Consider the following 22,989-nt stretch of genomic DNA (forward strand, 5'->3'; position numbering starts at 1 on the left):
AAAAATATTAATATAGTTTTGTTCTATAGATATAAATTATATTTTTATATAACTATTAATATATTGTTGTCGATTTCCAAAAGCAGCAAAAAAAATCGAAACTAACTCTAAATTTCGCTTTCATACACAGTATATCGAAAAGTATAACTCATGCAATTCCAAAGTCTTAGTCACCCACTTCTTTCTTTATAGAATATAAGGTCATACTTCTATTTGCTTTATATTAGTATTAATTAAAATTTCGAATTCATTGGCCATCTGTTTTTGTTTGTTTAATGGCCACGTACTATTAATCTTGTTTGTCACCAAGATTTTGAGTGGGTAATCCACCATCTATTCTCATAAAAAAAACACGGGCCTTTTGAGCCACCTTTTATGTCCACTAAAAAAAATATAACACTCCAATCATACTTCCCACTAAACTTTGTCATCTATAAATAAATCGTTATGGTTTATGCATTACCTTGGTAAGTTCGATCAAAAACAGAAATAGCGAAGTGGATGTAGCATTATGGGTATGGTTCAACTGATTTTATTCATGGATAACAACCATTAACTCAAGTGGTTTTTCGGTTAATAGAAGCGAGTAAGCAGCAAAAACAGTTTCATCTTCTTTACTTCCTTCGCTTGAACTGTAGCAAATACAGCAGTATCTCAGTGACAATTCTAGCAGTTTTTGGTGGTGGTTTAGGGTAGGTTATACTCGTGGGAATAGATGCTACAGCAGCTGCATATGTATATCAATTAACAATAGTTAGAATCCTAGATCATTTGAAGGTGTTGGGTGGCGGTTTAATCATTTAACTAAAAACAGAAAAACATAAAAAAAATTCGAATAAATGGGTTTTGTATGGGTGGTCCTTGGGTGGTAGTGAAACAGAAACATAAATGTAGTAACAGAAATACTTCGGTTTGGGCTGTTGATTGTCGAGCAGTTGTAGGGACTGAAATAGTAGCAACAGTAACATGATTAAAGGTTGATGATATGGGTTTCGATGGTGGTTGAGAGTGTTGGTGGTTTTCATGATGAACAAGAAATGGAAAGGTGATGATGGGTTTACAAGGAAGAAGAAGAAACCGAGAGTAGCAAGACAATGGTTTCGGTTATGGTGTGTAATTTGAGTAATTGTTGGGGTTGTGTCGTTCATGGTGGTTTTGTGGTTTCAAGGTGATGGTCTAGTGCTATCAAACGAGCAACGAAAGCTTCAAAAGTGAGGGTATTTGTTTCTTGATCGAATGAGAGATAGAAAAAGAGAGGAACAAGAGTGATGGTAATAAAATGGGTGGGTGGATTTACAGAAAGTACCAATCAAACACAAATCAGACAGAAAAAATAAATTAGATAGTGACATTAAACAAATTCGTATAATTGATTATAGCAGACAGAAGGATTAATTTGTTATGAAGTGAGACTGTGGAAGACAAGCATCTACGAACTGGAAAAGTATTGATATAGATATGTAACCAATTTTGCAGCTTTATCTCTTTTTATATACGTAGTATATATTACCCTTAATATTAATAATTAATAAATCTAAATATATTAATAATAATACTTTTAATATTATTGATATTAATAAAAATAATAATGATAATAATATTAAATAAAGAAAAAATATATTGATAATTGCTAATAATAATGTTAATAATAATATTACTAATAATAATTATATTAAAGATAATAATACAAGTTGTTTTATAATAACAATAATTGTAATAATTTTAACAATAACAATTTGAGTAATAGTAATAATATTAATATAACAACTTCATTATTCTGTATATTATTTTACATTTTTAATTCAGATGTTTAAATTATATTTTATTATTTCCAATTATTATATATACACACATATCTATTTACAAATAGTGGTTCGTGAATCGTCGGATATGGTCAAAGGTTAATTGAATATATGAAACAGTTCAAAATTTTTGAGACTCAACCTAACAGGCTTTTCTTATAGTGTCAAAAATATAATATCGTATCGAGAGTTCGGTTTAAAATTAGTCGAAAATTTCCGGGTCACTACATATATACCAATAGTATATACATCTAGAAGCTGTGTATTGTACGAGTACGAATACGGGTGCATACGAGTAGAATTGTTGATGAAAATGAATGAGGATGTAATTGTAAGCATTTTTGTTAAGTAGAAGTACTTTGATATGTGTCTTGAAGTCTTTCAAAAGTGTACTAATACATCTAAATACACTACATGTATATACATTTTAACTGAGTCATTAAGTCATCGTTAGTCGTTACATGTAAGTGTTGTTTTGAAACCTTTAAGTTAACGATCTTGTTAAAAGTAATTAATTCATTGTTATTATACTTAAATGAGATGTTAAATTGTTATGTTAACATGATAACATGGTGTATGAATATATCTTAACATCATATATATGTTAAAATACTATTACAATGATAATCGTTACGTATATATATTGTTTCGAAATTCTTAAGTTAGTAGTCTTGTTTTACATATGTAGTTCATTGTTAATACGCATAATGATATATGTAATTATCATTTCATGATGTTAAACATAGTGTATTAATATCTTAACATGATACATATGTATTTAGTAAGACGTTGTTGTAACGATAGCCGTTATACATATCGTTTCGCGTTTCTTAATTCACTACTTTCATTTTATGTATATAACTCATTGTTAATGTACTTGGTGAGATACTTACTCATCATAATATCATGTTAAATATATATATATATATATATATATATATATATATATATATATATATATATATATATATATATATATATATATATATATATATATATATATATATATATTTATATATATATATATATATCATGTTGTTTTTACAAGTTTTAACGTTCATGAATCGCCGGTCAACTTGGGTGGTCAATTGTCTACATGAAACTCATTTCAATAAATCAAGTCTTAACAAGTTTGATTGTTTAACATGTTGGAAACATTTAATCATGCAAATATAGTTTTCATTTAATATATAATCATGGAAAAGTTCGGGTCACTACAGTACCTACCCGTTAAATAAATTTCATCCCGAAATTTTAAGCTGTTGAAGGTGTTGACGAATCTTCTGGAAATAGGTACGGGTATTTCAGCTTCATTTGATCTTCACGCTCCCAGGTGAACTCGGGTCCCCTACGAGCATTCCATCGAACCTTGATGATCGGTAACTTATTTTGCTTGAGCCTTTTAACCTCACGATCCATTATTTCGATGGGTTCTTCAACGAATTGTAGTTTTTCGTTGATTTTAATTTTGTCTAAAGGAATAGTGAGATCTTCTTTAGCTAAGCACTTTTTCAGATTCGAGACGTGAAAGGTATTATGTACATTGGCGAGTTATTGAGGTAATTCAAGTCGGTAGACTACTGGTCCGACTTGATCTAAAATCTTGAATGGTCCAATGTATCTTGGATTTAGTTTCCCTCGTTTACCAAATCGAACAACGCCTTTCCAAGGCGAAACCTTAAGCATGACCATCTCTCCAATTTCAAATTCTATATCTTTCCTTTTAAGGTCCGCGTAGCTCTTTTGTCGACTCTGAGCGGTTTTCAACCGTTGTTGAATTTGGATGATTTTCTCGGTAGTTTCTTGGATTATCTCTGGACCCGTAATCTGTCTATCCCCCAATTCATTCCAACAAATCGGAGATCTGCACTTTCTACCATAAAGTGCTTCGAACGGTGCCATTTCAATACTTGAGTGGTAACTGTTGTTGTAGGAAAATTCTGCTCGTAGCATGTCTTCAAGCATTTGTATCGTCCTTTCTCTCTGCCCATCAGTCTGTGGATGATAGGCAGTACTCATGTCTAGACAAGTTTCTAATGCTTGCTGTAATGTCTGCTAAAACCTTGAAATAAATCTGCCATCCCTATCAGAGATAATAGAGATTGGTATTCCATGTCTGGAGACAACTTCTTTCAAGTATAATCGCGCCAATTTTTCCATTTTCTCATCTTCTCTCATTGGCAGAAAATGTGCTGATTTGGTGAGACGATCGACTATTACCCAAATAGTATCATAACCACTTGCAGTCCTTGGCAATTTAGTAATGAAATCCATGGTAATATTTTCCCATTTCCATTCTGGGATTTCAGGTTGTTGAAGTAGACCTGATGGTTTCTGATGTTCAGCTTTGACCTTAGAACACGTCAAACATTCTCCTACATATCTCGTAATATCGGCTTTCATACCCGGCCACCAAAAATGTTTCTTGAGGTCCTTGTACATCTTTCCCGCTCCGGGTTGTATTGAGTATCTGGTTTTATGTGCTTCCCCAAGTACCATTTGTCTCACATCTCCAAACTTTGGTACCCAAATTCTTTCAGCTCTATACCGGGTTCCGTCTTCTCGAATATTAAGGTGTTTCTCCGATCCTTTGGGTATTTCATTCTTCAAATTCCCTTCTTTTACAACTCCCTGTTGCGCCTCCTTTATTTGAGTAGTAAGGTTAGTACGAATAATTATATTCATAGCTTTTACCCGTATAGGTTCTCTGTCCTTTCTACTCAAGGCATCGGCTACTACATTCGCCTTCCCCGGGTGGTAACGAATCTCGAAATCGTAATCATTCAATAACTCAATCCACCTACGCTGCCTCATGTTCAGTTGTTTCTGATTAAATATGTGTTGGAGACATTTGTGGTTGGTATATATAATACTTTTGACCCCATATAAGTAGTGCCTCCAAGTCTTTAATGCAAAAACAACAGCGCCTAGTACCAATTCGTGTGTCGTATAATTTTGCTCGTGAATCTTCAATTGTCTAGACGCGTAGGCAATTATCTTCATTCGTTGCATTAATACACAACCGAGACCTTGCTTTGAGGCGTCACAATATATCACAAAATCATCATTCCCTTCAGGCAATGATAATATAGGTGCCTTAGTTAACTTTTTCTTCAACAATTGAAACGCTTTTTCTTGTTCATCCTTCCATTCAAATTTCTTCCCTTTATGCGTTAATGCAGTCAAGGGTTTTGCTATTTTGGAAAAATCTTGGATGAATCTTCTGTAGTAACTAGCTAATCCTAAAAATTGGCGTATATCTTTCGAAGTTTTTGGGGTTTCCCATTTTTCAACGGTTTCAATCTTTGTCGGATCCACCTGAGTACCTTCTTTGTTCACTATGTGATCGAGGAATTGAACTTCTTCCAACCAAAATTCACACTTTGAAAACTTAGCGTACAGTTTTTCTTTCCTCAATAACTCTAGCACTTTTCTCAAATGTTCTTCGTGCTCTTGATCATTCTTTGAGTAGATAAGTATGTCATCGATGAAAACAATGACAAACTTGTCAAGATATGGTCCTCACACTCGGTTCATAAGGTCCATGAACACAGCTGGTGCGTTAGTCAAACCAAATGGCATAACCATAAACTCATAATGACCGTAACGCGTCCTAAAAGTTGTTTTCGGAATATCATCCTCCTTTACCCGACGAGCCTTGTTGTAACAACCCAACTTCGATTTACCAAAAACACGCTAAAAAAAAATTTCTGCTGTAACACAACTGGACGGCGTCCAGCACTTAAGACCGGGACTGCATCCAGCATAGCTAGACGTCGTCCAGATTGCCTGGAAGCTGCTGTCCCCCGGGTCCAACTCACGTGAGCGGAAATGCCGCTTCCCGACACTTTTAAACTAAAACCTTTTTACAACGTATTACAATATAATAAAATAAGAGGTTTCCATCATCAAAACAAGTTTTACAACATTGGGCCCACAACGACCCGTCTTACGCGTTTTGATCAAAAATACAAGTTTCGACCAATACAAGTTTAATTTCCAAACGACACTAGAGCATGGTGTTTGGGGTTAAACTACCCAAATCTTGGTCGAACTTCCAAAAGCTAACCAAAAAGAATCCCCTATCAAAATAAGCGGGAGACCACTAATCCAACCGAATACCTTTGCCTTTGTCCACGCCGGAGCCTAAAAAGGTAAACAACGAGAGGGTAAGCTAACGCTTAGTGAATGCAATAGTTATACAGTTACATATATAAAGTACCTATTTGCACACTTACACAAATACCGCATACATGCTAGCAACACAAAGGGCTTAACATCTCAAGTACGAGGCTATTAACCTCCTATATCACAAGCTAGCATAACAAGGCATATATATATAACTCGAACCATATAATATGCTTACAACTCAACACAATAACCATGGTTAACCAATCGTACAAGGGAATGGCGCCCGCGAAAGGCCATCGGAGTTCACAACATCCATTAGTGTACTTAGCACCTCGTATCACTAACCCCCATGTGGCATCTTAACACCTCGATACTTCACCCTCGGGTGGCGTCTTAACACCTCAACACTTCACCCTTTATTATGGAGTAGCGTCTTAACACCTCGACACTTCACCCCTAGGTGGCATCTTAACACCTCGATGCTTCACCTCGAGTGGCATCTTAAGACCTCGATGCTTCACTCGTCATGTGAAACGTGGTGTCTTAATACCTCAACACTTCACATCTCATGCTACAACAAATAAATACATTATATACCTACGCATATAATTATTCCACTCACCTTAGAGTCTTTTGCGAAAGATAACCGAGCTCGCAACTTCAATGTAACGTACCTATTACATTTAGCACATAATCAATCACAACTCAAGTTGGTCAACCAACTTACTCCCCATTCTAGTGCCATTTTGACCCAAGATGCAATTCCGACCCATTTGCACCCCTAACCCTAATATTTGGGTCAACACCAACAAAACCCTAATACTAGCCAAAATATGGTCTTAAACACTTTATAATCACAAGTTTAGTGTGTTCTCATACACATTTAATAACCTAGGTCGCCCGAGACCCATTTGACCCATTTTGAGGTCAACACTCCCATTTGGGTCACCCACAACCCAAATGACACCCACTAACATTAACTACAAAAGTGCTAGCGATTTACTAAGCCTTTAAGACCCATTTACACACTTTAACTTTTCAAAACCCTAGGTTAGTCATCTTTTGGGTCTTCATGACCCAAACTTACCCAAAACCCCCAAATCACTAACAAATGGGTTTTAAGTGCAACACTAACCCAAACCTAACCCTTAACACAATTTAAAAAAATAAGTTAGGTTTTATAACTTACCAACACAATCACCACGTAGCTAGCGACTAGATGAACAACATTAGAACTCGCACTAAGACCCGATTCAACCTCTTTCTTCCTTTAATGGAGCTCTCTCACTCTAGAACCTCCTCTCTCTCTAGGATTTAATGGAAGATGATAAAGTAGATGGAAAAGGAGTAATGAGGCTCACCAAAACTGATCTAGGGTCTTAAAGTCGTCCACAAAGTGAAATTACCAAACTACCCCTTTTTAAATAACAAAATACCAAAGCTGGCTCGTCAGGCCATTTGGACGGCGTTCAGATTTCTGGATGGCGTCCAACACTTCAAAACTGGACGGCATCCCACCTTGTTGGACGGCGTCCAACTCAACTGACAAAAACTAGATCTTACACTTGTAGTTGATCAAATAAGTCGTCGATTCTCGGTAGTGGATAACGGTTCTTGATGGTAAGTTTGTTCAACTCTCGGTAGTCGATACACAACCTGAATGTACCATCCTTCTTTTTGACAAATAAAACAGGAGCTCCCCATGGTGATGTGCTTGGTCGAATGAAACCACGCTCTAAAAGTTCTTGTAATTGGCTTTGGAGTTCCTTTATTTCGCTGAGTGCGAGTCTGTATAGAGCACGAGCTATTGGTGTAGCTCCTGGTACAAGATCTATTTGAAATTCAATGGATCGGTGTGGAGGTAGTCCCGGTAATTCTTTCGGAAATACATCGAGAATTTTTTTGCGATGGGAACATCATTGATGTTCTTTTCTTCGGTTTGTACTTTCTCGACATGTGCTAAAACAGCATAGCAACCTTTTCTTATTAGCTTTTGCGCCTTCAAATTACTAATAAGATTTAGCTTCGCGTTGCTCTTTTCTCCATACACCATTAAGGGTTTTCCTTTTTCCCGTACAATGCGAATTGCATTTTTGTAACATACGATCTCTGCTCTCTCCTTTTTCAACCAGTCCATGCCAATTATCACATCAAAACTTCATAACTCTACTAGTATCAAATCAATCTTAAATGTTTCACTAACCAGCTTAATTTCTCGATTCCGACATATATTATCTGCTGTAATTAATTTACCGTTTGCTAATTCGAGTAAAAATTTATTATCCAAAGGCGTCAGTGGACAACTTAATTTAGCACAAAAATCTCTACTCATATAGCTTCTATCCGACCCGAATCAAATAAAACATAAGTAAATGTATTGTCAATAAGAAACGTACCCGTAACAAGCTCCGGGTCTTCCTGCGCTTCTGCCGCATTAATATTGAAAACTCTTCCGCGGCCTTGCCCATTAGTATTCCCTTGGTTTAGGCAATTTCTAATAATGTGGCCCGATTTTCCACATTTATAACAAACTACGTAGGCATTATTTGTTCCGACATTATTTGTTTCTTTATTTTTGTTGTTCTTTGGTCCGTAAACCTCATATTTTGCCACGCCATGCCCACTTCTCTTACACTTAGTGCAAAATGTTGTGCAGAACACATTCGGATGGTACTCTGCACATCTGAAGCATGGTTGTTTCTGTTGTTTATTGTTATTGAAATGGTTGTTGTTGCGATTGTTATTATTGTTGGGACGGTGGTTGTAATGGTTATTGTTGTTGAGATGGTTGTTGTTGCGAAATTTGGTGCGATTGAAGTTGTGATTGTTGTGTTGATTGTTAAAATTGTGACCCTTGTCACTGGTTTCTTCCCACTTTCTCTTGATTTGTTTCGTGTTAGCTTCTTCGGCCGCCTGCTCTTTAATTCTTTCCTCAATCTGATTTATGAGTTTATGAGCCATTCGAATCGCTTTTTGTATAGAGGCGGGCTCGAGTGAACTTATATCTTCTTGGATCCTTTCTGGTAACCCTTTTACAAATGCGTCGATTTTCTCCTCTTCATCTTCGAACGCTCTTGGGCACAATAAACATAACTCCGTGAATCGTCGTTCGTATTTGGTAATATCGAATCCTTATGTTCGTAATCCCTTAAGCTCTACTTTGAGCTTATTGACCTCGTTTTTGGGATGATACTGCTCAGTCATCAGATGGTTGAATGCTGACTATGGTAGTGCGTACACAGCATCTTGTCCCACTTGTTCTAGATAGGTATTCCACCATGTTAACGCAGTATCGGTAAAGGTATGCGTAGCGTACTTTACTTTGTCTTCTTCAGTACACTTACTTATGGCAAACACCGATTCAACCTTTTCGGTCCACCGTTTCAATCCAATTGGATCCTCGATTCCATCGAATTCCTGAGGTTTACAGGCAATGAATTCTTTGTAGGAACATCCTACACGATTTCTTGTGGCGTTATTTGCATTGCTAGATTCAGAGTTATTGTTGTTGTTTTGCATTGCAGCCTGTACTGCTGCTATGTTTGCTGCAAGGAAAACACAAAAGTCTTCCTCGCTCATGTTCAAATTCTGATGAGTCGTCGGTGCCATTTCCTTCAAAAATAGCCCAAAAGAATTATGTTAATCATATAGAATATTAAGAGTAGTCAATAGTATTTCGTAGCATAGTATGAACTCATTTATAAAAGCTTTTTCTTCATATTAGCGTTTTATAGTTTTAATTCGGGTAGTACCTACCCGTTAAGTTCATACTTAGTAGCTAATATACAATTCAACTACTACTTTTCTATATGAAAAACTGATTATAATAATATTTCGCGTTCAAACTATTATACAATATTTTACAAAATTACAATACCGCTATTATACATATAGCATGAAATATAGTACACAATAACTTTTATACAAAATAGTTGTGAACAATCCTAGTTAATACGCAAGTCGTTCAGCAAAGGCAATAAAAACACGTAATTCATAAGTCTAGAAACAAGTCATGCATTCTGGTTTTACTAAGACTACTTCCCATCCTTGGTCTTGTGGAACATAACCGTTGTGGCCGTTGACAAGACAGCATGTTGTAACATCGTCAAAGGGACGATTGTTTCGTAATGCCCAACAGCCCCGTAATAATTTAAAAACCTTATTTCTCACCCCAACTACTGAATCCGTCACTTGTGGGAAGGTTTTATTTAAAAGTTGTAATCCGATGTTCTTTTTCTCACTTTAGTGAGAAGCGAATATCACTAACCCGTAAGCATAACATGCTTCTTTATGTTGCATGTTAGAAGCTCTTTCTAACTCACAAAGTCCTACGTTGGGATAGGTTGAGTCAAAATAGGTTTTTAACCCGTAGCGTAAAATTGCATTTGGGTTCCCCGCATTTAACGCTTTAAAGAAAACACGGCGTAACTTACGGTGTCCCCAATGTGATATACCCCATCTTTCAAATGAAAGCCTTTTATAAACTAAGGCATGCCTGGAACGTTCTTTAAATGTTCTACAAACTAATTTTGCCATAAATAATTGTGCCGACGAATTCTGAGCGACTTTAGACAAGATTTCATCAATCATGTCCCCGGGTAGGTCTTCTAAAATTTTTGGTTGTCTATCCTTAACATCCATTGTGTTTTTATACTGTATAATAGACGAGAATTAGATTCGTAAAAGATAATTATCAAATAATACAAGCAATTTTTACATACAACATGAAAGTACAAGCACACTTATATTACATATATTACACCGCATGATTACAACTCTTTATTCCGACTCACTTATTTCTTCTTCTTCAGACTTGGTTTGTTTCGCTAATTTCCTAGGGATATATGGTGCTCCCCTAATACGAGCCGTTCTTTTCACAAATGGTCTAGAAGGACCCGGTGGCTTAGATGTTCCCGGGTTATAGCTAAAACTTAAGAAATACGGGTGTTGACAGTATTTTCCATCGGGACATTTCATGTTAACATAGAGGTCATCGGGGTTGGACTCGTATTTTTCTATTTTTATGTCTTTTCCCTTATTATTTTCTTTTGCCTTTTCAAATTGTGTCAGGGTAATTTCTATAAAATCATCGGAATCATCATCGGGATCTGATTCATCGAAAAATTGGTAATCTTCCCAATATTTTGCTTCCTCAACGGAAACACCATTGACCATTATTAATTTTGGTCCATTGGTTGAGGATTTTCTTTTATTTATCTGTTTTTCAGTGGTTTCTAATATTTCCTCCCCCGAAACCTCTTCTTCTTCGGGTTCCTCTTCTTTCGGTTCCTCTTCTTCCGGTTCCTCTTCGGGAATTTGTAAATCTTCCCAATATATATTCGACTCTTCATTATTATTAGGTGAGTCGATGGGATTTGTATTAGAGGTAGACATCTATCACACAATATCAAATACGTTAAGAGATTAATATATCACATAATATTTACATGTTAATAATATATAGTTTACAACAAAAAAATGTTAAGCAATCATTTTTAAAGAAAACACGGTCGAAGTCCAGACTCACTAATGCATCCTAACAAATTCGATTAGACACACTAATGCAAATTTCTGGTTCTCTAAGACCAACGCTCGGATACCAACTGAAATGTCCCATTCATATTGATTATAAACGTTCCATATTAATTGATTTCGTTGCGAGGTTTTGACCTCTATATGAGACGTTTTTCAAAGGCTGCATTCGATTTTAAAACAAACCATAACTTTTAAAATATTACGACGATGATCAAATAATGATAATCTAAAATATAGCGTTTTCACACGACCATTACATAATGGTTTACAATAATATTACACATCAATATATGCCTTCGAATGCAGTTTTTAAACAATATTATACAAGCATGGACTCCAAATCTTGTCCTTAATTTAGTATACAACAGCGGAAGCTCTTAACAATCACCTAAAAATAAACATGCTTAAAACGTCAACAAAAAATGTTGGTGAATTATAGGTTTAACCTATATATTTATCAAATTGTAATAATAGACCACAAGATTTCATTTTTATAACACATCTCATATTAGGCATTTCGCAAACTGCATAGAGATAAAAATCATCCATATGGTGAACACCTGGTAACCGACCTTAACAAGATGCATATAGAATATCCCCTATCATTCCGGGACTCCCTTCGGACATGATAAATTCGAAGTACTAAAGCATCCGGTACTTTAGATGGGGCTTGTTGGGCCCAATAGATATATCTTTAGGATTCCCGTCAATTAGGGTGTCTGTTCCCTAATTCTTAGATTACCGGACTAAAAAGGGGCATATTCGGTTTAATAATTCAACCATAGAATGTAGTTTCATGTACTTGTGTCTATTTTGTAAAACATTTATAAAACTGCATGTATTCTCATCCCAAAAATATTAGATTTAAAAAGTGGGACTATTACTCACTTTCACAGATTTTTACTTCGTCGGGAAGTAAGACTTGGCCACTGGTCGATTCACGAACCTATAACAAATATGTACATATATATCAATTTATGATCGAAATATATTCACAACATTTTTTATTACGTTTTTATGATTTAAGTTTGTTAAGTTAGCAGTCCTCGTTAGTAACCTACAACTAGTTGTCCACAGTTAGATGTACAGAAATAAATCAATATATATATCTTGAATCAATCCACGACCCAATGTATATACGTCTCAGGCTAGATCACAACTCAAAGTAGATATATTTTTGGAATCAACCTCAACCCTGTATTGCTAACTCAAATATTACTGCATATAGAGTGTCTATGGTTGTTCCAAATAATATATATAGATGGGTCGATATGATATGTCAAAACATTGTATACGTGTCTATGGTATCCCAAGATTACATAATATGTATAATACAATATAAATTAGTTAGGATATGTTTAGTCTAGATTTGTTACAAAATTTACGTAGCTAAAACTAGCAAATTTATCCAATTTTGTTTTACCCGTCATTTCTTCGTTTCAAATTCGTTTTGAGAGATTCAAGTTGCTATGGTTTCATAATGAACTGAAATTTATGAAACTAAACCAAAAAAGTATAAGTTTATAGTCAGAAATACAGGTTACAAGTCACTTTTAAAGAGGTAGTCATTTCCGTCAAAAAAACGACATCTTGATGACCATTTTGAAAAACATACTTCCACTCTGTGTTTAACCATTATTTTTGGATATAGTATCATATGAAATATGAAATATGATTTTTCCAGAAAACTAACTTCCAATTCAAAGATTAAGATACTTTTTTTTACCCAAAGCAGCCCCCGATTTCACTACGACTGCGTATGTCCGATTTTACGGTGTTCTTCGTGTTTCCAGGTTTTAAATTATTAAGTTAGCATATCATATAGATATACAACATGTGTTTAGTTGATTTTAAAAGTCAAGAAGGATTAACTTTGTTTGCGAACAAGTTTAGAATTAACTAAACTATGTTCTAGTGATTACATGTTCAAATCTTCGAATAAGATAGTTTGATATATATGAATCGAATGATGTTATGAACATCATTACTACCTCAAGTTTAGTAGGTAAACCTACTGGAAGTGATAAGAAATGATCTAGCTTCAAAAGATTCTTGGATGGCTTGAAAGTTCTTGAAGTAGAATCATGACACGAAAACAAGTTCAAGTAAGATTTCCACTCGAAATAAGATAGTTATAGTTATAGAAATTGAATCAAAGTTTGAATATGAGTATTACCTTATATTAGAAAGATATCTTACTGTAAATAAGAAAGATTTCTTGAGCTTAGATGATTACTTGGATTGGATTAGAAAGCTTGGAAGTAATCTTGCAAACTTGAAAATGTTCTTGGTTTTATGAAACTAGAACTTATAGAATATATGAAGAACACTTAGAACCTGAAGATAGAACTTGAGAGAGATCAATTAGATGAAGAAAATTGAAGAATGAAAGTGTTTGTAGGTGTTTTTGGTCGTTGGTATATGGATTAGATATAAAGGATGTGTAAGTTTGTTTTCATGTAAATAATTCATGAATGATTTATAATATTTTTTGTAATTTTGTGAGATATTTCATGCTAGTTGCCAAATGATGGTTCCCACATGTTTAATGACTCATATGGTCTGCTAAGGAGCTGATCATTGAAGTGTATATACCCATAGTATATACATCTAGAAGCTGTGTATTGTACGAGTACGAATACGGGTGCATACGAGTAGAATTGTTGATGAAAATGAATGAGGATGTAATTGTAAGCATTTTTGTTAAGTAGAAGTACATTGATATGTGTCTTAAAGTCTTTCAAAAGTGTACTAATACATCTAAATACACTACAAGTATATACATTTTAACTGAGTCGTTAAGTCATCGTTAGTCGTTACATGTAAGTGTTGTTTTGAAACATTTAAGTTAACGATCTTGTTAAATGTAATTAATTCATTGTTATTATACTTAAATGAGATGTTAAATTGTTATGTTAACATGATAACATGGTGTATGAATATATCTTAACATCATATATATATGTTAAAATACTATTACAACGATAATCGTTACGTTTATATATTGTTTTCAAATTCTTAAGTTAGTAGTCTTGTTTTACATATGTAGTTCATTGTTAATACGCTTAATGATATATGTAATTATCATTTCATGATGTTAAACATAGTGTATTAATATCTTAACATGATACATATGTATTTAGTAAGACGTTGTTGTAATGACAGCCGATATGCATATCGTTTAGCGTTTCTTAATTCACTACTATCATTTTATGTATATAACTCATTGTTAATGTACTTGGTGAGATACTTACTCATCATAATATCATGTTTAATATATATATATATATATATATATATATATATATATATATATATATATATATATATATATATATATATATATATATATATCAAGTTGTTTTTACAAGTTTTAACGTTCGTGAATCGCCGGTCAAATTGGGTGGTCAATTGTCTACATGAAACTCATTTCAATAAATCAAGTCTTAACAAGTTTGATTGCTTAACATGTTGGAAACATTTAATCATGCAAATATAGTTTTCATTTAATATATAATCATGGAAAAGTTCGGGTCACTACAGCATGTCTTTGACAACTTTTACAACGCTTAATTATTTTTGCAACATCGCGATATAGGGATGGCCAAAAGTAACCCATCCGCATAATTTTTCCGCGATGGTTTTATAGCCTGAATGCAATGCACAAGAACCGTTATGCACTTCATCAATGATCATTTCTGCTTCAATTGGGCCCACACATGGCATCATTGGACCACAATATGATTTGCGATATAAAATGTCATTTTGAATGATATACATTGGTGCTCGCTCTCTTACTAAGCGAGCTTCGCGCTTATCATTTGGCAAAATATCACTGCGGATGTATTGCAGGATTGGTTCCATCCAATTTGGCTGTTCTTCTACAACAGACGCCATCATTAAGTCATTATCTATTGACTTGCTTGGCAATTCCTCAACCCAAACTTGTTTTTGAAAAGAGCGACCAACTTACTCAAAGCATCCGCCTTCTTATTTTGACTTCTTGGCACTTGCGTAAGTTTAAAATGCTCAAACCGCACTGCCAATTCTTTCAACAACTGCAAATATTTCTGCATTGAGGAATCATGTGCCTCAAAAGAGCCATTAAACTGATTCGCCACTAACTGCGAATCTGTAAATGCTCGTAACTTGGTGATATCCATTTTCCGCGAAATATTTAAACCAGCAAGCAATGCTTCATATTCCGCCTCATTATTTGTTACATCAAAATTAAAACGTAATGCGTATGTATGCTCTTCACCACTTGGGCTTGCTAATACTAAACCCGCACCATCGCCTTCTGCACATGAAGCTCCATCGGTAAATAAATCCCAAGTTTCTCCAACCGCCAGTTTTAACTTTGTACGCTCATTAATCACCTCCAACTCCCCAGTCATTTGAAATGTCCCGTTCTTATTGATTAAAGTTGCGAGGTTTTGACCTCTATATGAGACGTTTTTCAAAGACTGCATTCATTTTAAAACAAACCATAACCTTTATTTCATCAATAAAGGTTTAAAAAGCTTTACGTAGATTATCAAATAATGATAATCTAAAATATCCTGTTTACACACGACTATTACATAATAGTTTACAATACAAATATGTTACAACGAAATAAGTTTCTTGAATGCAGTTTTTACACAATATCATACAAGCATGGACTCCAAATCTTGTCTTTATTTAAGTATTGGACAGCGGAAGCTCTTAATAATCACCTGAGAATAAACATGCTTAAAACGTCAACAAAAATGTTGGTGAGTTATAGGTTTAACCTATATATATCAAATCGTAACAATAGACCACAAAATTTCATATTTCAATATACATCCCATACATAGAGATAAAAATCATTCATATGGTGAACACCTGGTAACCGACATTAACAAGATGCATATATAAGAATATCCCCATCATTCCGGGACACCCTTCGGATATGATATAAATTTCGAAGTACTAAAGCATCCGGTACTTTGGATGGGGTTTGTTAGGCCCAATAGATCTATCTTTAGGATTCGCGTCAATTGGGGTGTCTGTTCCCTAATTCTTAGATTACCAGACTTAATAAAAAGGGGCATATTCGATTTCGATAATTCAACCATAGAATGTAGTTTCACGTACTTGTGTCTATTTTGTAAATCATTTATAAAACCTGCATGTATTCTCATCCCAAAAATATTAGATTTTAAAAGTGGGACTATAACTCACTTTCACAGATTTTTACTTCGTCGGGAAGTAAGACTTGGCCACTGGTTGATTCACGAACCTATAACAATATATACATATATATCAAAGTATGTTCAAGATTACATGATAGGTCGAAACATTGTATACGTGTCTATGGTATCTCAAGATTACATAATATACAATACAAGTTGATTAAGTTATGGTTGGAATAGATTTGTTACCAATTTTCACGTAGCTAAAATGAGAAAAATTATCCAATCTTGTTTTACCCATAACTTCTTCATTTTAAATCCGTTTTGAGTGAATCAAATTGCTATGGTTTCATATTGAACTCTATTTTATGAATCTGAATAGAAAAAGTATAGGTTTATAGTCAGAAATATAAGTTACAAGGTTTTTTTGTAAGAGGTAGTCATTTCAGTTGAAAGAACGACGTCTTGATGACCATTTTGAAAAACATACTTCCACTTTGAGTTTAACCATGATTTTTGGATATAGTTTCATGTTCATAAGAAAAATAATTTTCCCATAAGAACAACTTTTAAATCAAAGTTTAACATAGTTTTTAATTATCAAACCCAAAACAGCCCGCGGTGTTACTACGACGGCGTATGTCCAGTTTTACGGTGTTTTTCGTGTTTCCAGGTTTTAAATCATTAAGTTAGCATATCATATAGATATAGAACATGTGTTTAGTTGATTTTAAAAGTCAAGTTAGAAGGATTAACTTTTGTTTGCGAACAAGTTTAGAATTAACTAAACTATGTTCTAGTGATTTCAAGTTTAAACCTTCGAATAAGATAGCTTTATATGTATGAATCGAATGATGTTATGAACATCATTACTACCTCAAGTTTTGTGGATAAACCTACTAAAAAATAGACAAATGGATCTAGCTTCAAAGGATCTTGGATGGCTTGAAAGTTCTTGAAGTAGAATCATGACACGAAAACAAGTTCAAGTAAGATTTCCACTCGAAATAAGATTGTTATAGTTATAGAAATTGAATCAAAGTTTGAATATGAGTATTACCTTATATTAGAAATATATCTTACTGTAAATAAGAAAGATTTCTTGAGGTTGGATGATCACTCTACAAGACTGGAAGTAAGCTTGCAAACTTGGAAGTATTCTTGATTTTATGAAACTAGAACTTGTAGAATTAATGAAGAACACTTAGAACTTGAAGATAGAACTTGAGAGAGATCAATTAGATGAAGAAAATTGAAGAATGAAAGTATTTGTAGGTGTTTTTGGTCGTTGGTGTATGGATTAGATATAAAGGATATGTAATTTTGTTTTCATGTAAATAAGTCATGAATGATTACTCATATTTTTGTAATTTTATGAGATATTTCATGCTAGTTGCCAAATGATGGTTCTCACATGTGTTAGGTGACTCACATGGGCTGCTAAGAGCTGATTATTGGAGTGTATATATCAATAGTACATACATCTAAAAGCTGTGTATTGTACGAGTACGAATACGGGTGCATACGAGTAGAATTGTTGATGAAACTGAAGGAGGATGTAATTGTAAGCATTTTTGTTAAGTAGAAGTATTTTGATAAGTGTCTTGAAGTCTTTCAAAAGTGTATGAATACATATTAAAACACTACATGTATATACATTTTAACTGAGTCGTTAAGTCATCGTTAGTCGTTACATGTAAGTGTTGTTTTGAATCCTTTAGGTTAACGATCTTGTTAAATGTTGTTAACCCAATGTTTATAATATCAAATGAGATTTTAAATTATTATATTATCATGATATTATGATGTACGAATATCTCTTAATATGATATATATACATTAAATGTCGTTACAACGATAATCGTTACATATATGTCTCGTTTCAAAATCATTAAGTTAGTAGTCTTGTTTTTACAAATGAAGTTCATTGTTAATATACTTAATGATATTTTTACTTATCATAATATCATGTTAACTATATATATAACCATATATATGTCATCATATAGTTTTTATAAGTTTTAACGTTCGTGAATCACCGGTCAACTTGGGTGATCAATTGTCTATATGAAACCTATTTCAATTAATCAAGTCTTAACAAGTTTGATTGCTTAACATGTTGGAAACACTTAATCATGTAAATAACAATTTCATTTAATATATATATAAACATGGAAAAGTTCGGGTCACTACAGTACCTACCCGTTAAATAAATTTCGTCCCGAAATTTTAAGCAGTTGGAGGTGTTGACGTATCTTCTGGAAATAAATGCAGGTATTTCTTCTTCATCTGATCTTCTCGTTCCCAGGTGAACTCGGATCCTCTACGGGCATTCCATCGAACCTTAACAATTAGTTTTGCTTAAGTCTTTTAACCTCACGATCCATTATTTCGACGGGTTCTTCGATGAATTGAAGTTTTTCGTTGATTTGGATTTCATCTAACGGAATAGTGAGATCTTCTTTAGCAAAACATTTCTTCAAATTCGAGACGTGGAAAGTGTTATGTACAGCCGCGAGTTGTTGAGGTAACTCAAGTCGGTAAGCTACTGGTCCGACACGATCAATAATCTTGAATGGTCCGATATACCTTGGATTTAATTTCCCTCGTTTACCAAATCGAAAAATGCCTTTCCAAGTTGCAACTTTAAGCATGACCATCTCTCCAATTTCAAATTCTATATCTTTTCTTTTAATGTCAGCGTAGCTCTTTTGTCGACTTTGGGCGGTTTTCAACCGTTGTTGAATTTGGATGATCTTCTCGGTAGTTTCTTGTATTATCTCCGGACCCGTAATGTCTATCCCCCACTTCACTCCAACAAATCGGAGACCTGCATTTTCTACCATAAAGTGCTTCAAACGGCGCCATCTCAATGCTTGAATGGTAGCTGTTGTTGTAGGAAAATTCTGCTAACGGTAGATGTCGATCCCAACTGTTTCCGAAATCAATAACACATGCTCGTAGCATGTCTTCAAGCGTTTGTATCGTCCTTTCGCTCTGCCCATCAGTTTGTGGATGATAGGCAGTACTCATGTCTAGACGAGTTCCTAATGCTTGCTGTAATGTCTGCCAGAATCTTGAAATAAATCTGCCATCCCTATCAGAGATAATAGAGATTGGTATTCCATGTCTGGAGACGACTTCCTTCAAATACAGTCGTGCTAACTTCTCCATCTTGTCATCTTCTCTTATTGGCAGGAAGTGTGCTGATTTAGTGAGACGATCAACTATTACCCAAATAGTATCAAAACCACTTGCAGTCCTTGGCAATTTAGTGATGAAATCCATGGTAATGTTTTCCCATTTCCATTCCGGGATTTCGGGTTGTTGAAGTAGACCTGATGGTTTCTGATGCTCAGCTTTGACCTTAGAACACGTCAAACATTCTCCTACGTATTTAGCAACATCGGCTTTCATACTTGGCCACCAAAAATGTTTCTTGAGATCCTTGTACATCTTCCCCGTTCCAGGATGTATTGAGTATCTAGTTTTATGAGCTTCTCTAAGTACCATTTCTCACATATCTCCAAATTTTGGTACCCAAATCCTTTCAGCCCTATACCGGGTTCCATCTTCTCGAATATTAAGATGCTTCTCCGATCCTTTGGGTATTTCTTCCTTTAAATTTCCCTCTTTTAAAACTCCTTGTTGAGCCTCCTTTATTTGAGTAGTAAGGTTATTGTGAATCATTATATTCATAGATTTTACTAGAATGGGTTCTCTGTCCTTCCTGCTCAAGGCGTCGGCTACCACATTTGCCTTCCCCGGGTGGTAACGAATCTCAAAGTCGTAATCATTCAACAATTCAATCCACCTACGCTGCCTCATATTCAGTTGTTTCTGATTAAATATGTGTTGAAGACTTTTGTGGTCGGTATATATAATACTTTTGACCCCATATAAGTAGTGCCTCCAAGTCTTTAATGCGAAAATAACCGCGCCTAATCCCAAATCATGCATCGTATAATTTTGTTCGTGAATCTTCAATTGTCTAGATGCATAAGCAATCACCTTCGTTCGTTGCATTAATACACAACCGAGACCTTGCTTTGATGCGTCACAATAAATCACAAAATCATCATTCCCTTCAGGCAATGACAATATAGGTGCCGTAGTTAGCTTTTTCTTCAATAACTGAAACGCTTTCTCTTGTTCATCCTTCCATTCAAATTTCTTCCCTTTATGCGTTAATGCTGTCAAGGGTTTTGCTATTCTGGAAAAGTCTTGGATGAACCTTCTGTAGTAACCAGCTAGTCCTAAAAACTGGCGTATGTGTTTCGGAGTTTTCGGGGTTTCCCACTTTTCAACAGTTTCTATCTTTGCCAGATCCACCTTAATACCTTCTTTTTTCACTATGTGACCGAGGAATTGAACTTCTTCCAACCAAAATGCACACTTTGAAAACTTAGCGTACAATTCTTCCTTCCTCAATACTTCTAACACCTTTCTCAAATGTTCACCGTGTTCTTGGTCATTCTTTGAGTAAATAAGTATGTCATCAATGAAAACAATGACAAACTTGTCAAGGTATGGTCCACACACTCGGTTCATAAGGTCCATGAACACAGCTGGTGCATTAGTTAAACCAAACGGTAAGACTATAAACTCGTAATGACCGTAACATGTTCTGAAAGCAGTCTTTGGAATATCATCTTCTTTCACCCGCAATTGATGATACCTGGAACGTAAGTCAATCTTTGAATAAACAGACGAGCCTTGTAGTTGATCAAATAAGTCGTCGATTCTCGGTAGTGGGTAGCGGTTCTTGATGGTAAGTTTGTTCAACTCTTAGTAGTCGATACACAACCTGAATGTACCATCTTTCTTCTTGACAAACAAAATAGGAGCTCCCCACGGTGATGTGCTTGGTCGAATGAAACCACGCTTTAAAAGTTCTTGTAATTGGCTTTGCAGTTCTTTCATCTCGCTGGGTGCGAGTCTGTAAGGAGCACGAGCTATTGGTGCAGCTCCTGGTACAAGATCTATTTGAAATTCAAAGGATCGATGTGGGGGTAATCCCGGTAATTCTTTCGGAAATACATCGGGAAATTCTTTTACGACGGGAACATCATTGATGCTCTTTTCTTCTGTTTGTACTTTCTCGACGTGTGCTAGAACAACATAGCAACCTTTTCTTATTAGTTTTTGTGCCTTCAAATTACTAATAAGATGTAGCTTCGTGTTGCCCTTTTCTCCGTACACCATTAAGGGTTTTCCTTTTTCTCGTATAATGCGAATTGCATTTTCGTAACAAACGATATCTGCTTTCACTTCTTTCAACCAGTCCATACCGATTATCACATCAAAACTCCCTAACTCTACTGGTATCAAGTCAATCTTAAATGTTTCACTAACCAGTTTAATTTCTCGATTCCGACATATATTATCTGCTGAAATTTATTTACCATTTGCTAATTCGAGTAAAAATTTACTATCCAAAGGCGTCAATGGATAACTTAATTTAGCACAAAAATCTCTACTCATATAGCTTCTATCCGCACCCGAATCAAATAAAACGTAAGCAGATTTATTGTCAATAAGAAACATACCCGTAACAAGCTCCGGGTCTTCCTGTACCTCTGCCGCATTAATATTGAAAACTCTTCCGCGGCCTTGTCCATTCGTATTCTCCTGGTTCGAGCAATTTCTAATAATGTGGCCCGGTTTTCCACATTTATAACAAACTACATTGGCATAAATTGCTCCGACACTACTTGCTCCGCCATTACTCGTTCCGACACCATTTGTTCCTTTCGTTCTGTTAACCCCTGGTCCGTAGACCTCACACTTCGCTGCGCTATGACCATTTCTTTTACACTTGTTGCAAAATTTAGTGCAGAACCCCGAGTGATACTTTTCACACCTTTGGCATAGCTGCTTCTGATTGTTGTTGTTGTTGCGGTTGTTATTGTTGTTGGAATGATTGTTGTAGTTGTTGTTGTTGTTTTGCCGTTTGTTGTAGTTGCGATTGATTTTGCGATTGTTGGGATAGTTTTTGTTGTTTTGGTGACTCTTATCACCGTTTTCCTCCCACTTTCTTTTGACTAGCTTCACGTTGGCCTCTTCGGCCGCCTGTTCTTTAATTCTTCCCTCAATCTGGTTCACTAGTTTGTGAGCCATTCTACATGCCTTTTGTATGGAGGCAGGCTCATGTGAACTTATATCTTCTTGGATTCTCTCCGGTAACCCTTTCACAAACGCGTCGATCTTCTCTTCCTCATCTTCGAACGCTCTCGGACACAATAGGAACAATTCTGTGAATTGTCTTTCGTACGAAGTAATATCGAATCCATGTGTTCGTAACCCTCTAAGTTCTGACTTGAGCTTATTGACCTCGGTTCTAGGACGGTACTTCTCGTTCA

The 22,989-nt window shown here is 35.1% G+C and overlaps 1 protein-coding gene across 1 annotated transcript; it reads right to left on the reverse strand.

The window, feature by feature from the left end:
• Nucleotides 1–15,379: 15,379 nt before the first annotated feature.
• Nucleotides 15,380–15,865, reverse strand: LOC139869162 (uncharacterized). The gene has a single exon (XM_071857484.1). The coding sequence runs from the start codon at nucleotides 15,863–15,865 to the stop codon at nucleotides 15,380–15,382; it is 486 nt and encodes a 161-aa protein (XP_071713585.1).
• Nucleotides 15,866–22,989: the final 7,124 nt, after the last annotated feature.

The sequence above is a fragment of the Rutidosis leptorrhynchoides genome, chromosome 9 (genome assembly GCF_046630445.1).
Source record: "Rutidosis leptorrhynchoides isolate AG116_Rl617_1_P2 chromosome 9, CSIRO_AGI_Rlap_v1, whole genome shotgun sequence".
Lineage (NCBI taxonomy): Eukaryota > Viridiplantae > Streptophyta > Magnoliopsida > Asterales > Asteraceae > Rutidosis > Rutidosis leptorrhynchoides.